The following is a 14986-nucleotide window of genomic DNA, read 5'->3' on the forward strand; positions in this document are numbered from 1 at the left end:
TGTGCTAAATAAATAAATGTATGTTATGTTAGTTCCCACCAAAAATAGAATTCAATAAACATCTTCAAATTGTTAACAGCAACAACAACAAAAATATTGCAATCTATGCTGTTCTATATTATCGTCCTTGTCCTCAAAGAGATTACATAACTACGTGAATATTAACCAATATAATGGTAGTTACCTAGAAATTTTTCTTTATTTTATTTTATTTATTTATTTATTTTTTTTTTGAGACAGAGTCTCACTTTGTTGCCCAGGCTAGAGTGAGTGCCGTGGCGTCAGCCTGGCTCACAGCAACCTCAATCTCCGGGACTCAGCGATCCTACTGCCTCAGCCTCCCGAGTAGCTGGGACTACATGCATGCGCCACCATGCCCGGCTAATTTTTTTTTTTTTGTGTATATATATTTTTAGTTGGTCAATTAATTTATTTCTATTTTTGGTAGAGACGGGGGTCTCGCTCAGGCTGGTTTCGAACTCCTGACCTTGAGCAATCCACCCACCTCGGCCTCCCAAAGTGCTAGGATTACAGGCGTGAGCCACCACGCCCGGCCGAAATTTTTCTTTAGAGTGGAGCTTTTATAGTTCCTCAAATTCAATTCCTTGTAATGGTCTGTGTGCTCATGGACAGTTTGAGCACATCAACAGCTGAATTTACAACCAAGGTGTAGCACATTTCCATCACCCTCCAGTGGTTTCCGTACTCTCAGCACAGTGGGACATCAGTGGTCCGTGCCCTCAAGCCATATCATCTGGCTAGAAGAATGGAAAGTAGTGGTCCTGATAGATTCCACAGCTGTCATACAGGGTCCCACAGAGGTGGTGAAAGGTAAAGATTCCTAGAGCTGAGACGAAGGTTTCTCAGATCTTGACGACTGTGAGCCTGCCCTGGCCACTCACTAAAAGTATGTCCCTTCTCCCTAGTCACTCATAAGAGGGTGTCACGTCACCCCCTTATGTTCCTCTCAACATCATTACTTGAAACTACCCTGTCCATCTATCTCTTTACTTTTTTTTTTCTTGTTTTTCTGCTCCAGAATTCAGGCTCCTGGAGGACAAGAATATGTGTATTTTATTAACTGCCATACCTGATGCATAGCAGAGTCTGGCACAAATTAGGTATCTAAAAATATGAGCTCAATGGAACCAAATACAATTAAGTTTCAAGTGGAAAGTAAAGATGTGGAGATATTGAGTAAAATTTCATCTCTAAAAAACAATTTCCTCATCTGTTTTAAGGGTGAAATGATATGATTTATATAAATCACTCAATATAATGCCTAGCACATAGTGAGAGCTTGAAATTGTAGTCACTACTAACAGTAATTAGACAGGGATGAATCACTTCATTGGGGCAATACCATAAAACAATCTATCTCTCCCTTGGTTCTATCATACCAATAAATTCCTTTTCTTCTTTTTAAAAAAATGTATTGTCTTTATTCAAACTTCCTATAGCTCCCCTCCCCAATTTTTCTAGTCGCTGCCCATGAATGTTGAGAGTTAGAACTAAAACCCTCATCCTGAAGTCTTTTTTTCCCCCTGTGTCTTAGATCCTAGAAGTTTTTTAAAAGTATTAAGTTATGTTTGATTTTTTAAATTGAATGATGTGGTCTGATCACATAGCTTAATGGTCGAAGAGAGACTTGGACTATTGTAACTGTTAAGAAATGTATTCAACCCCAAATATCATTTATGTATTAGATCCATTTCTTGAAACAAACAACAAAACCCTCATCTCTTGACCTCAGTACAAGCTCAAGTAAACAGCAACTTGCAAGCTATTTTTGTTGTATTGTAGTGGTTGAAGAGAACAGGTGTAAAACTGTTACATTTTGTCATAATACCAGCTGCACAGTCTCTTTAAGACACATCAAAGTTTTTCATAGATTATCTGAATTTTTGAAACCAGAGAATCTAGATGCAAATGTATTCTTTTTGCTCCTAAGACAGTTTCTATAGCAAGCAGTTCCTATCCCATTTTCCTAACTATGGTTTCAAGTTTTAAAAATTGTTATGAAATATATATAACATAAAATTCACCATTTTAGTCATATTTTAAGTTTATGGTTTACTGGCATTGAGTACATTCATATTGTGCAAACATCATCATCCATCACCAGAGTGTTTTTTTCATCTTTCCAAAGTGAAAGTATACCCAATAAATAATAACTCCCTATTCTTACTTACACCAGCCCCTGGCAACCACCATTCTACTTTCTGTCTCTATGAATTTAACCATTCTTGGCACCTCATGTAAGTGGAACCATAAAGTAATTTTCCTTTGGTAACTGACTTATTTTATTTAGCTTAATGTCTTCAGGGTTTATCCTTGTTGTAGCATCTGTCAAAATCCCCCATGGTTTTAAGGCTGAATAATATTTCATTGTATGTATGTATTACATTTTGTTTATTTATCTTGTTGATAGATACTTGGGTTGCTTCCACCTTTTGGCTGTTGTGAGTGACGCTGCTATGAATATAGTTGTGTAAATATCTATTTGAGTTCCTGCTTTCAACTCTTTTAGGTATATACCGAGAAGTAAAATTGCTGGATCATATGTTATTTCTATGTTTAATATTTTGAGGAATTACCATACTGTTTTCCGTAGGAGCTGCACCACTTTACGTTCTGACCCACAGTGTACAAGATTCCAATTTCTCTGCATCCTCACCAACATTTATGTTTTTTTTTTTCAATAATATACATCTTGAAAGTGGTATGAAGTGGTATCTCATTGTGGTTTTGATTTGCATTTTCCTAATGATTACTGGTGTTGAGCATCTTTTCATGTGCTTTTTGGCCATTTTTATATCTTCTTTGGAGAAATGTCTCTTGAGCTCCTTTGCCCATTTTTAAAATTGAGGTTTTGTTGTTGTAGATACTGTTGAGTTGTCAAAGTTCTTTGTATATCTGCATATTTACCCATTATTATATATATGATTTGCAAATATTTTCTCCTATTCTGTGAGTTACCTTTTTATTCTGTTGATAGTGTTCTATGATGCACAAACGTTTTTAATTTTTGGGTAGTCCAATTTATCTTTTGGTTGCCTATTTTTCTTTCTTTCTTTCTTTTTTTTTCTTTTCGGTTTTTTCTTTTTTTTCTGCCTGTGCTTTTGGTGTCAAGAAATCATTGCCGAATCCAAGGTCATGAATCTTTCTCTTTATGTTTTCCTTCAAGAGATTTATAGTTTTCTCTCTGAGCCTTAGGTATTTGAACCATTTTGAGTTAATTTTTATATATATTACAGGGTAAGAGTCCAACTTCTTTTGCATATGGATATTCAGTTTTCCTAGCACTGAGCAGAACTGGAACTCTGCCACAAGGGAGCCGGGGAAAGGGAGAACCAGAGAAAGGTGTAAATGTGACCAAGTTTACTTTTGTTGAAAGGTGGCTACTTCTTAAAGCAAAAGTTGTTTTAGTGCACGTTTTCAAAGCTTCTCGTTACTGTTTCAAAGGTCAAACAGATAATGATTAAGTTGTGCATCACTTACGGTAGATTTTGACCTCCCACAAGTTGAAGAGTACTGAAGATCTAAGATCATTTACATCCCTTGGAAAGAAAAAATAACATAGCCTTCTAGGGCAAAGAAGAAAAAGCTGAAAAGTTACAGGATATTCCATGGGTCAAAGTGCATCTGCCTGGTTTGTCGTTCTCCAAACTCCCACACTGGGTTGGAGTGGCCACCCTCTTACCTGACAGGTGGCTGGTGAGGAATATGTCCTCACCTTTTCTTTTTAGTTTGGTTACTTTATTTACACTTGCTGAATTAGATGGTGAAGCCGGGGGACTTCAGCTGCAGCAACAAAACAGAGATGCTGATCTCCAACAGTAAGTAAATATATGAATCATTCCTGCTGATGGACTTGGGTAGTTCCTCACAAGTTTTCCCAAGTAGCCAGACAAACAAAGGTGTGATTTTTCTTGAGGAAAATGATGTCAAAAAGCAAACAGGGAAAATAATTTAGATAGATGTATGGAATTACCTTCATACACACAAATTATTCATTTGTCATTTCGCACATAATCCAAGTATGAAATTACTGGGAGGCATCTCCAGGAAATTTGCAAAGAAAGAAATGGCAGATGAATAGGAACAGTTTGGTTGAGATGATCACAAAGTGAAGATGTATATAGTCAGTTATTCAGTGGGAAACTTTGTTGTGTTGATTTAAAAATTATACATGCTAATTACTGATGAATTCTTTGGTTTGAATTATATAGGCCTCGTTTGGCTACAGAGAAGGGAAATTTAGTGTTTCTTACCGGGTCATCCCAAAACATTGAATTTAGAACTGGATCCTTGGGAAAAATTAAATTAAATGATGAAGACCTTGGTGAATGTTTGCATCAGGTAATATACTGGAAATATCTTCAAGTCATTTTGTATATCCGTGTGTGGTAAATTAATTGAACAGGTCTATATTAATCTGTACCTTGAATCTTTTAAAATTATTGTTTTTATTGATACATAACAGATACACATATTTTTGAGGTACATGTGATAATTTGATACATTCGTAATAATGTATAAAGGTCAAATCAAGGTAATTGGGATATCCATCACCTGAAATAGTTATCTTTTCTTTAGGCTAGAACATTTGAATTATTCTCTTCTGGCTATTTTGAAATGTACAATAGATTAATGTTAACTATAGTCACCCTACTGATCTATCAAACACTAGGTCTTAATTCTTCTGTCTAACTGCAGATTGTACCCATTAATCAACCTGCCTTCAACCACCCCCCACCCACCCTCTCCCTGGTGTACCTTGAATCTTTGGCACAGAGAACATAGTTGGATGTAAGATGTGTTCTTGTAAAGAACAATGACCTAAGGTTAATGGTGGGTAGAGCAAGTAATGCCCACAGAAAGTGGCTCCTTGTACAGGGCAGTGTACCCTAGTCCAGAGAGGACACAGAGGGTAGAACTGGAAGTCCTCTGCAAGGGAGGAGTGGAAGGAGGGGCCTAGTTATAGACAAAGTTTATTTTTACCACAGAACAGAATCGGCCAATTATTCTCCTGCCTTATTAAATGTTTTCAGTCCTCAATATTTACTACATCACAGTGATGTAGCACTCATAATGTTAGGCTTCCTGTGGCCACTCGCTGTGCTTTGCACTTTCTGTGCATTATCTCATTGGTCCCTCACAACTCCCAGTGAGGTGGGCTTCATTATCACTCTATTTATAAAGGAGGTAAAGAAACCCCGGGAAGCAGTTAAAATAACTTGCCCAGGACACGCAATAAACGATTGAGCCAAGATTTAAAACCTAAACAGTCGAATTCCAAGCCAGGCTTCTTAATTAGCACCATAAACTGTTATTATAAGTAAAAATGCAGGTGGAAAATACATTGATATATTGTTACTGAAAAGAGTAGGTGGAATTATGCCATGGCTATTTCAGTCTGATGTTTATTATACATGGCATTGTTTTGGTTTTCATAATAATAGGCAAGATCTCGGTGCTTAGAATAGACTACTACTCAAGTTTATTATATTCATCTAAGATATACATGATTTTTTCACCAGTGTTCTTCTTCTTTCTTTTTTAAAAATTAGATCCAGAAAAACAAAGATGATATTACAGATTTAAAAAGGGATGCAGCTGGTCTGCCTCAAAATATATCTAGTCAAATCCATCAGCTTAACTCCAAGGTGAGTCTGACATCCACATCATAATATGAGCAAATGGGTTCTCCTTAATTCAACTTTGTGAGCAACCATTTTGCAGGGAATATACCAATTTTGTATCCCCTTTAGAGATTTAGCATCGTCTTTATGAGCCTTTTGCTTAAATGACACAGCCCTAATGCAAGACATAAAAGTGATTGCGGAAGGTGGGAATTGCTGTGCAAGGGCTTGTTGCATGTGCAGGCCTTGCTCAAGTTCTGGTAGCAACGTTCTGGTGGGTGAAGTGGGCACATCACTGACGTTTATAAAAATTTCCACGAGTGCTGTGTATGGAGAAGTGGAGTCAACTTTTCAGTGAATCATACTTCTTTTAAAAAATATCTTTAAAAAAAAATCCATATGATGGAAGGGAATAGGAAGGAAGGGAATCCTGGAGGGGAAGAGGAATGAGGAGAGAAAAGGCAACAAAAACAGGAACAAATTGATGAAGTGAGTCCCTAGCAGAGGGTAGTAGCAATATATGGCAGGGGTGTAACGTCACATGTGAAATGCCTTTAAACCAGCTAATTGCAGCTTTTTTTTTGTTTGTTTTTTTGTTTTTTTTTTTTGTTTACCCACTCCTAGCTTGTGGATCTTGAGAGAAAACTTCAAGACTTACAGCAGGTAAGTCCCATACTATGAGATATCTAACATCTTTTCCAGAATATATACCAGAATCATTGATAGTGCTGGCATCCTTATTTTAAGGGTGGATGGTTGATTAACATCAAGGGCTTCCTTTTTCTCATTATTTAATTCTTAGCCCAGGTTAGGCTTCTCAGGATGCAGATGAGAAACCTGAGTCTAAGAGAGATGAGTGACCGGCCCAAGGTCACTGAGCATGTGATGTCTCTGACCCTGAGTTTGCAGCCCACGTGTGCTTCCTTCACAGTCACCCTTTAACCATGTCACCATTAAGTTCAGTTCTGGGGTGAATCACAAAATATTCCAAATTTCCTTAAAATTACATCTGCTGATAATTAAACACAGACAATTTCTTAGAGCAAATGTTGTATAACTTTACAACATGCGTGTAAACTGGTCTAACTATGTAAACTTAGGCTTCTAACCCCTTTTGTAGGTAGCTGGCCTTTTTTAAGACTTTCATGGAAGCCATAACCTTTTACACAGAGAAATGCACAGAACCTCCCCATATTTAAAATTTTGCATAAGAGTGGGTAGATTCCAGGGTAAGAATCCCTGCTCTAGTATTTTTGATGTGTTTTGATTATTCTTCAAGCATTAGCCTCTACTTTTGGTATTTTAAGTTTGGCGAGCAAGTTCATGTATTCCCTTTCTCCACTTTGATGACATATTGACCCCTCAGCCATTGTCCTTCTACAGAGTAGTTGAGGGAATGAAAACGAGCAAGAAATAGTCTGTGGAACAAGACAGCGTTGGAGTCTGCAGTCTCCTGGAAGGCTCATTATTCTTACCAAAGGTCAAGAACTGGAGGCCGTGGTCAAAGTGAGCTCAGACTGTCCTCCCTGCCCCATCCGTCAGGAAGAGTGTTTAATGATTGTCCAATGTGAATGCCAGTGTGCCTTTGGACAGGGCCAGTGCCCTCTGGCCTCTACAGTCCTTGCCACTCCCTATTGTCTTCCTCCTGACTTCTAACTGATTTCATTTCCTCTGGGCCCCCACAGGCTTTTGAGTTTTTAATCCCCTTGACAATGTTGCTTTTATACGACAGAAAAACCTCTAATGAGTTTATGGTTAATGTTCTTAATAGTGTCCTTGGATGGGCAGAGCTAATTGTCCTACTGGTACAAAGAGAGACAAACAGAAAAATGGAATAAAACAGGATCCATAAAGAGACCCTTGCATGTATAGTTTCCTAATTTAGGACAAAGGTGGAGAAGGAATGAGGTTTGCAATAAATGGTACTGAGTCAGTTGATTATCCTCTGTCTCTCAATTTCATTTGTAAAACTAAGGAAACAGACTTGATTTTTTCTGTGAGCCACTGTGTGTGTGTGTGTGTGTGTGTGTGTGTGTAATGAATAGTTATAATGTAATGAATCGTTTTCCCCTATTTCAACTTTTTGAAGGAGAAGATTAGACTGTTGGTGAAATTAATAAAGTAACTTTCATTGTATAATGACTTTACCCCTCTAAAGAAGTTTTCTCTGCCCCCAAAGGCATTAAAAATCTTTTAAGATTGGAACCGGTAGCTGACATAGGATAAGATTCTCCAGGCTGTGCAGACAAAAGTAGGTCTGTTTGTGACTCGGGTCTGAAAGCAGTCAGGTGAGCTCGGGGTGAAGAGTGTATCTTAGTTGGCCACATTTCAAACAGAGGGACTTGGAGTGAAAAGAGTTCAGTCATCTTAACTCCTGAGAGGAGGGGTGGCAGAAGACGATCATATTTCAAAGGCTTACCCGGGAGGTACCAAAGATAAGAATGACAGCTCAAAGAACCGGAATTTCCATTTTTATTTTCTTAGTGCAATAGGAGCCTCCATTATTATTTCCACACCTGAAACCTTTACTCTTGTCCACTGATGTATATTTCTCAGGTAAACAATACTTTTCCCAAGAGTAAAGTGAGTATCTTCTCCTGTCCTATTTCATCCCACCCATGGTTAAAAGCATGTAAAGAGTTAAGGAATATCAATAGGACTGATAAGAGGAAACAAACACTTCTTGTTTTGTCACAAGACAGTTGATTTGAAGAAGAACGCTAGTAATTGATTTAAAGTCTGGCAGAGGACCTCATTGACTAGGAGTAAAAGGTAATCCTACATATACACCTGTACTGAAACATGCCTTTTATTGCTGCTGACTGTCCTGTCTTTGTTTCAGACAGTTGACAAAAAAGCTTGCAGCAGCAATCCCTGCCAAAATGGTGGAACCTGCCTCAATCTGCATGAGTCCTTTTTCTGTATCTGTCCCTCACAGTGGAAGGTGAGTCACCTTGTGTTTGGTTAAAAGTGATGATGAGTCAGCATCTTGGATTTTCTTGGAATCAAACAAGCATATTTAATTCTCCATCCAAAGTTTCTAGGATTCTGTGGCCTCTCAAATCAGAATGAATTATACTATGTATGCCCAAATCCAAACAGTGGTGAGTATGATTATATAACCCACTGAATGCCAAGCCATCTTAAGGAGAGGTTCACCTAACTGAATAACTACATGGAATGACACGATATTTCTGTTAGCATTAAACTAAATTATTCAGGTTTAGAAAGTACTGAACAAATCTTGACAGACTGTTCTAAATTTTCTTGCCTTTTTTTCTAGTAATGGTGAAAATTTTCTCAACATGCACGTTTAAAAAATTTTTAAGTAGGTATTCCCAGCCATGGCTCAGTTGGGATAAGGATTCTCCTTGGGTGATTGCTATGATCTTATGAAGAGCTCTTTGATTCTATTGGGTCAAATCTGAGTTCCGGAGGAAGGATAACTGGAGATTAATATTAGTGTTGTAGGACTTATTTACCATCTGTGTGTAAATCTTTGAACATATCAAATGAATATTAGCCCCCAGATACCTCTATGACCTTTGGCACTTGACTTTTTTCTTTATGTGACTACAGGGTCCTCTCTGCTCAGATGACGTTAACGAATGTGAGATTTACTCAGGAACACCCTTGAGCTGCCAGAATGGAGCCACGTGTATAAATACATTGGGGAGTTACAGGTAACACTTTTCTTTCTTTCTTTTTTTTTGGTAAATATCAAGTACATTTTTAAAGGACTAAAACATCCCAGAGTTAAGAGCATCCCAAATTATCTGTATTTACCAGCAAAATTAGGTACCCCACAGGGAAATATGTGACTCTTCTTATTTAACATATATAGCTATTTTTACTTAGATGAAGAAAACCTCAGGTCCTCTATTCTCACCCTAAAAAGAAATCTTGTTCTGCCATCCAAATGCTAGCCAGGGCCAAACCTGCTTAGAGTCTGAGATCAGACGAGAGCAGGCATGTTCAGGTGGTAAGGCCATAGACAAGAAATCCTTTCTCTAGCATCCCTAAAGAACAGGAAGAAGGCAACCACGACTGGCACAGAGAGTGAGGATGGCATGGTATGAGATGAGCTGAAGCACTGGTAAGAGCCAGAGCATTGAAGGGGCACCACTGAAGGCTTTTAAGTAGAAAAGGGACACCCGGCCACAGCAGCGCACCACTGCTATGCACGTTCCATATATTAGCAAGCTCGTAATTTGAGTAAGAATAGCTTCATTCAATGCTATGTCAAAATGTTGACCATAATAAAATCAAAGATCGAACTGTGGCTCAATGAATGAAGTAACACTCATTGCTTTTCTTTGATTAGCCACAAGGTCCCTGACCACAATCATCATACAGCTCTATCTTCTTTTTTAATTTATTTTGTCAAGTGGCTTGTCCACAGCATTCTGCTGCTCAGCTCAGGCATTGCCCCTTCCGGGAAACCTTCCCCTCCCCTACTAAGCTGAGTTTGGCATCACAGGGCCTCTGGGTCCCATCGTACTCTAGGGATATTGCAATCGAAGCCATGCTGGTTCAGACATTATCTTTTTAATAATCAAGTCCAAAAATTTATGGAAGACCAATGTCAACTTACTTTTGAATAGTTCTTTAAAATCACCTTTTAAATTAGACATTGTCTTTCCCCATATATTGGCTGGTCTCTTGTACTTTGCGGTTTTTAAGGTTAAGAAATTGGTTCTGTTATGACATGAACAAATTCTTTCAATACTCCAGGGTATAATCTCACTGGATTAAAGAGCAATTATTTGCTCTCTTATTAGAGTCCCTGCTATCTTGTTCTTCAATTTCCTCTTAACAATATCCATTCTGGTCTTTCCAGCAAAAATGAGTACAGTAATTTTGTTTTTATCTCCATCACTGTTACACTATTTTCTAAAAAAGCAGTCACAATCCTTCCCTTTTCATTAAATTGGTCCTTTTGTCCTTTTGATCTGATCTTTGAAGCTTTTGTTCATTCCAGGTTATAAATGCAAATTATTTAAACTTCAGGTAGATATGTCTATGAGTTCAATCATTATAAAAAAAACAAAATTAACCACTTCTGACTTAAATTCAGATTATGTTATTAAAGAGCATTTTGCTTTCAGAATTTCATTTCTTATTTTAATGAACTCCCTGCCCCTTGCTTTTATAAACACTGGGGCTTGGGCTAGTCCAGAATGTGGGACTTTCATTTCCTTGAACACACTATCTCCTGATTTCTGCTATGGGCATTTATCAGGGTGAGTTGCTATTTGGGGATATCGGTGGCAAATGTCCTGACTCCCAGCACTTATACTTTCTGACCTTCCTGACATCTAGGAATGTCCTGAAGATTAGGTTTCACTCCCGGGCTTCCTTTATCATCCCTGTCTTCTGACGTCTTGTGGGCCAACAGAATGACAAATCTCTGCAAGTGTCCTGAGTTCCATAGACCAAGCCAAAGCTGCTGCTGTTGTTTTCAGCATATTATGTTTTTTCCTTGCAAAACGGACAAAAAAACCCAAAAAACAAAAAAAAAACAACAACTTTAACATTCACACCTAATTGCAGCATGTCAGAGGTTAGAGTTCTTTGTTCAGATACACACATATGAGAGTGAGAGAACCATTTATTTGTTGAAAGCTGCATTTCTAAACGGCAGATCCAACTTTGTAAGAGCATGATCAAATTCTCTCTTTCACTCTCTTGTAAAAAAAAACACCCTGTGCTGACAACTGTGGAAATGATCCTGATTTCTAGTCTCTGCCCTTTATAGATTTGCTGAAGGACATCAGAGAGAAGGGCATTTAAATCAGGTCTGTTCCTCCCGATATGGATATAGTTTATGAAGCCTCATAAATTCCAGTTATCACATTATTTTCCATGGTCACATTTTAATTAATATCGTGTAATAATTATTACATAATACCTAAGCTAGCAGTGAGTATGTTGTTACTAGAAAATTTAAGTCCAATAATAATCAAATAAGCAATGTTGTTTAAATTTTTAAAGTTACTAAGTTAGCTTTATATCTCAATTATCTATAATTTAAATACCCCAATTCAGGCATATCTTGGAGACTTAGAAGGAATGAAAGAAAATGAAAAGATGTACATGAGCATAAGATTAAGTTCTTGCTTTGTGGAATCTGTGTGTAATGAAACAGTGGACATTTAGGTACTTTCCTGATTTCTATTAATTATGTGAGGTTAAATCCTTGTTAATCACTGTCTTCACTGAAGCTAGAAACCCCTTTGGGAAACTTCAACCATTCATTCTTTTTTAGAATAATGATTGTAGAGAAAGAAAAAACGTTATCTGTTTCCGCTGATTCTTATGGCTTGAGATCTTGTCCCCAAGTGCTTTTCACAGCGAACAGAATGATATTTTGCCACTTCTGAATGCTGTTACTGCCTCTTTCTTCTAAAGAATTGATTCTTATTGTTTCCCTGCTTACTTTGGATTTAAGACAGCCCTTGGATCCAAACTTGCCATGTATGGATAGTGCCGGTTAGATACTTAGGGCTCAGGTCTAGAAGGCTTTTTATAATAAAAAAAAAATGTTGAGCTTGTTTGTTTCCCCAGGAGCACAATGATGGTTAGCATCTTTTATTTTATCTATTTCCATACATATCCCTGTTGGATTTTACAACATGTGGAGTTTAAATAATGATAATAATCTGTGTTTAGCTCAGGTGGTAGTTAGGTATTAAATTCATCACCTCTTTCAGTTAGTCAGTGGAAAGGACTCTAACATGGACTGTAACACAAGTTAAACTCTGACTACGTTTGACCTCTTCTCAATTGCCAAATGCACTTGCAGTATTTTCAAAGAAAAGCTTAGCTCTATTCTGCTGGACCTAAATCAGCAATAGACGGTCATTACAAAAATGACTTCTGCTAAATCAGTAACTAATAACTCTAGCAGGAATGATGGTAAGTTAGTTTTAAAAATATCACATATGGGTTTTATTTTCACTTAGGGAGGTACATAACTACTTTTTTGCCACCTTGAGAATTAATTTTGCATGTAAACACTGTTATATGAAAAAGACATAAAAATGCAGAGTCTTCCTACTAACTCTACCATTCAGAACATAGAAATTTAATATGGAGAAACCACAGTGCAGGAGTCAAACAGACCTAAATTTCTATTCATTATCTTCTGTGGGCAATATGAGTTTGTAAAATGGGATTAATAATACTTGTCTTTGAGGATCGAGGCAAGGAAGCCTACAGGATACTTGGCTTCCTTCTTCCATTTCTCTTTCTTCTCATATTATCTAAGCTTGAATGAAAGAAGTATACTTTAGCTGTTTGGAGAAGAATGTAGGATTAACTTCTACTCATCTCCAAGTGACAATAGCAAGAGAGAAGGAAGACAGAGAGAAAGAGAAGAGGTTTAACTGCAAGTCCGTGAGCCAGAATCTCCTCTCAAATCCTAAGTCATTTTCCAATAATTAAGCAATTAGTGATAAGATAGACACAAATTTCAGAGCACCTCCTACAGGGTAATGTGTTTAGACTGCAGTATGAACATGGTGCTCATAGATTACCACCATTATTTTGTAAGAAACTGAGGCAGAGGGAGTTAGTACATTGTCTGCAGTGAACAGTTAAGAAGAATAATCAGGATTTAAACCTGGGCAGTCTTGTCCCAGAGAGTCCCAAACACTCAGATCTCTCATACACAGAAAACAGACTTAGAGAATTAGTAACAGTTGGTTTAAAGATTTTTAAAAAACATTTGGCAGGTGTGTGGGGTGATGGTGAAATAAACTTTTAGCAGTGAAACCTCCTGGATCCAATTGCTCAAATATGTATATGAAGTAGTCTAAAGTTCTATAATCCTCAAGAGTCTAATTAAATTCTCTGTAAGAACATTTTATGTAAGGATAGGAGAGAGAAGAGGAAAGGGGAAAAACATGAGAAGGGAAGTGGAGAGAGATGAGGAGACGATAAATAGCAATGGGTAGGGAATGAATAATTGAATTTCTCCTTAGAGTTAATCACTTATTATTATTAATCTGTGACCTTATCTTAATGAGAAAGGCAATCTTGGAGTGCTCAGAAATATAGTTATTAATGAAACAGCCTTTACATAAATATACAGTGATGTTGTAAATTGCATGGAGCATACTTATACCAAAAAATGTATTTATCTGAAACTCCAATTTAGCTGTGCATCCTGTATTTTTATCTGCTAAGTCTGGCCACTCTGCATGTGAGTGCTTGAATGGTGTTCACCCCATTCCTACTGTCCACCTCTGCCCATAGTCATTGATCTCCTCTTCCTTAGAAACCGCCAAAAGGTGCCACCCCAGCAGTGTGTCTGGGGCCCACCGTGGGCATGCAAAGTCCTGTGCCCAGAGTGTGGCTTTAGATGCTTCTCAAACAGCCAAACTCTAATTGCCCACACTGTCATTCACATGTTGTCATTTGTGGACATTAGCTGGACTGCCTATAGCTCAATGTGTATTGTTAAAAGAGCTTCTTTGCCTCTTAGAATGGTCCTTTTCCCAGAACTCTCAGAAATGAGCTCATGGTTCCAGGCCATGCAGGTGCTCCCAGTTCCTTGTCTCTAACCCCTGGCACTGAAGGTCATTTCTCTCCATGATGGCTTTTCCCACCAGAGCTACTCAAGTCCAGCAAATGGTGACCTCTGGGCCTGGCTCTCCATAGATGTACTCAGACATGTACGAATAAGCCCAGGCTTCTGTGACTGCTCAATTCCTCCCTCTTCCTCCCAGCTCACATATTCATACCTTACAAATTCCCATTATAAAGCTAACTTAGCAACTTTAAGAATTATAGTGGTTTAAGACAACTTTGCTTATTTATTATTGGACTGAAATTTTCTGGTAACAAGCACCGACTGCTAGCTTAGATAATTATCACATTTTATTGTGAATTAAAATGTAACTATGAGGCCGGGCGCTGTGGCTCACGCCTGTAATCCTAGCTCTTGGGAGGCCGAGGCGGGCGGATTGCTCAAGGTCAGGAGTTCAAAACCAGCCTGAGCAAGAGCGAGACCCCGTCTCTACTATAAATAGAAAGAAATTAATTGGCCAACTGATATATATATAAAAAATTAGCCGGGCATGGTGGCGCATGCCTGTAGTCCCAGCTACTCGGGAGGCTGAGGCAGAAGGATCACTCGAGCCCAGGAGTTTGAGGTTGCTGTGAGCTAGGCTGACGCCACGGCACTCACTCTAGCCTGGACAACAAAGAGAGACTCTGTCTCAAAAAAAAAAAAAAAAATTAAAAAAAAAAATGTAACTATGAAAGAAATGTGACTGTGTTACCACATCACTAATGAATAGAAGACATATTGCCCTTTGTAACGTAAAAATAATTAT

General features: G+C 38.0%; 1 protein-coding gene across 1 annotated transcript in view; it reads left to right on the forward strand.

The window, feature by feature from the left end:
• Positions 1 to 3544: 3544 nt before the first annotated feature.
• The window catches only part of CUBN (cubilin), a 234572-nt gene continuing 223130 nt past the window's right edge, over positions 3545 to 14986 (forward strand). Inside the window, exons 1-6 of the mRNA XM_012753774.3 lie at positions 3545 to 3839; positions 4233 to 4362; positions 5574 to 5669; positions 6270 to 6308; positions 8488 to 8589; positions 9225 to 9328. Coding sequence (XP_012609228.2) covers positions 3727 to 3839; positions 4233 to 4362; positions 5574 to 5669; positions 6270 to 6308; positions 8488 to 8589; positions 9225 to 9328 — 584 coding nt within the window. The 5' untranslated portion in view covers positions 3545 to 3726. The remainder of the gene's footprint in view (positions 3840 to 4232; positions 4363 to 5573; positions 5670 to 6269; positions 6309 to 8487; positions 8590 to 9224; positions 9329 to 14986) is intronic.

Source organism: Microcebus murinus, chromosome 25 (genome assembly GCF_040939455.1).
Source record: "Microcebus murinus isolate Inina chromosome 25, M.murinus_Inina_mat1.0, whole genome shotgun sequence".
Lineage (NCBI taxonomy): Eukaryota > Metazoa > Chordata > Mammalia > Primates > Cheirogaleidae > Microcebus > Microcebus murinus.